Source organism: Otolemur garnettii, unplaced genomic scaffold (assembly GCF_000181295.1).
Source record: "Otolemur garnettii isolate 467f Iridium unplaced genomic scaffold, OtoGar3 scaffold00047, whole genome shotgun sequence".
Classification (NCBI taxonomy): domain Eukaryota; kingdom Metazoa; phylum Chordata; class Mammalia; order Primates; family Galagidae; genus Otolemur; species Otolemur garnettii.
In genome coordinates this window covers 10,698,797-10,699,905 of record NW_003852442.1, presented here as the reverse complement: position 1 = coordinate 10,699,905, position 1,109 = coordinate 10,698,797, and the positions used below count along the sequence as shown (strand labels likewise).

The 1,109-nt window shown below is 40.5% G+C and overlaps 1 protein-coding gene across 2 annotated transcripts in view; it reads left to right on the top strand.

Moving 5' to 3' along the window:
* Nucleotides 1-1,109, top strand: part of AP1G1 (adaptor related protein complex 1 gamma 1 subunit) — a 101,047-nt gene that overhangs the window by 73,319 nt on the left and 26,619 nt on the right. For both annotated transcript variants that reach the window (XM_003791384.3, XM_023514109.1), the window contains one exon: nt 517-571. In XM_003791384.3, the coding sequence (XP_003791432.1) occupies nt 517-571 (55 nt within the window). The remainder of the gene's footprint in view (nt 1-516; nt 572-1,109) is intronic.

Genomic DNA, 1,109 nt, shown 5'->3' with positions numbered 1-1,109 from the left:
AAACCAGCTGGGCATTGTGGTGGGCGCCTGTAGTCCCAGCTATTTGGGAGTCTGAGGCAAAAGGATCTCTTGAGCCCAAGAGTTTGAGGTGGTTGTGAGAGCTATGAGGCTATGGCACTCTACTGTGTCTCAAAAATAAATAAGTAAATAAACAAATAAATATAAATTTGAGGAAATCAATCTGTAGTCTTAGTGTTACCTGGATCTGAGAATGGTCCCTTTTCTTCTTTCTTTTGCGCTCTAACTGTATGATTTGTTTTCTGTGAAACTGAAGTTCTGTTTCTCAGCTCAGCAACTCTGTTATGATATAATGGGAAACATCTGAGTTTGACTATATACCATTTTATCACTCTTAGAAATGGCATTTGCTGCTAGGTTTGAAGCTGAAATGTCTCCAAATGTACTTGCTTATTCAGAGAACCTAGAAAAGACTTCAGGACAGGATTTTTGAAAGTCACTGAATATAGTATACTTGACAGGTTCCAATTTTTTCACCCTGTGCTCTTTTTTTCTCAGGTATGCACCTTCCAAACGGTGGCATATAGACACAATTATGCGTGTTTTGACAACGGTAAGTAGCTTTTCTCAGTCAGCATGATACTAAATGCACTGTGACTAAACCTAAATCAGTATGAGGGAAAACAGAGATGGCATGGTACAGTGGGATCTGGGGCAACTGTCCAAGTGTTTTAAGTAGTCAGAGGAGGTAACATTTGAGCAGAGGCCTCAGTGAAGTGATTATCTAGCCATGCACAGATCTTAGGGAAGAATATAGTCCCAGGTGGAAGCAAGCATGGCCTGCACTGAGAGCAGCAGGAAGGCCAGTGAAGTGGGTAAAGTACAAGACAGGATGGCGGTCAGAGAGACAATCAAGGACCAGGTTACATAGGGCCTCATAGTTTGGGTTTTATTTTGAATATTATAGGAAGTGATTGCAGGGTTTGGAATGACTAAATTTATTCATAATTTCCCATTTCTATTTTAGAATGTATCCTGTCTTTGGTATTCTTCCAGAATTTGGGGGCTTCTCTGTTTTTTCTTTTTTTTGCATTATTTTTTTTTTGTCAGAGGCTGGGTTTGAATCCACCACCTCTGGCATATGGGGCTGG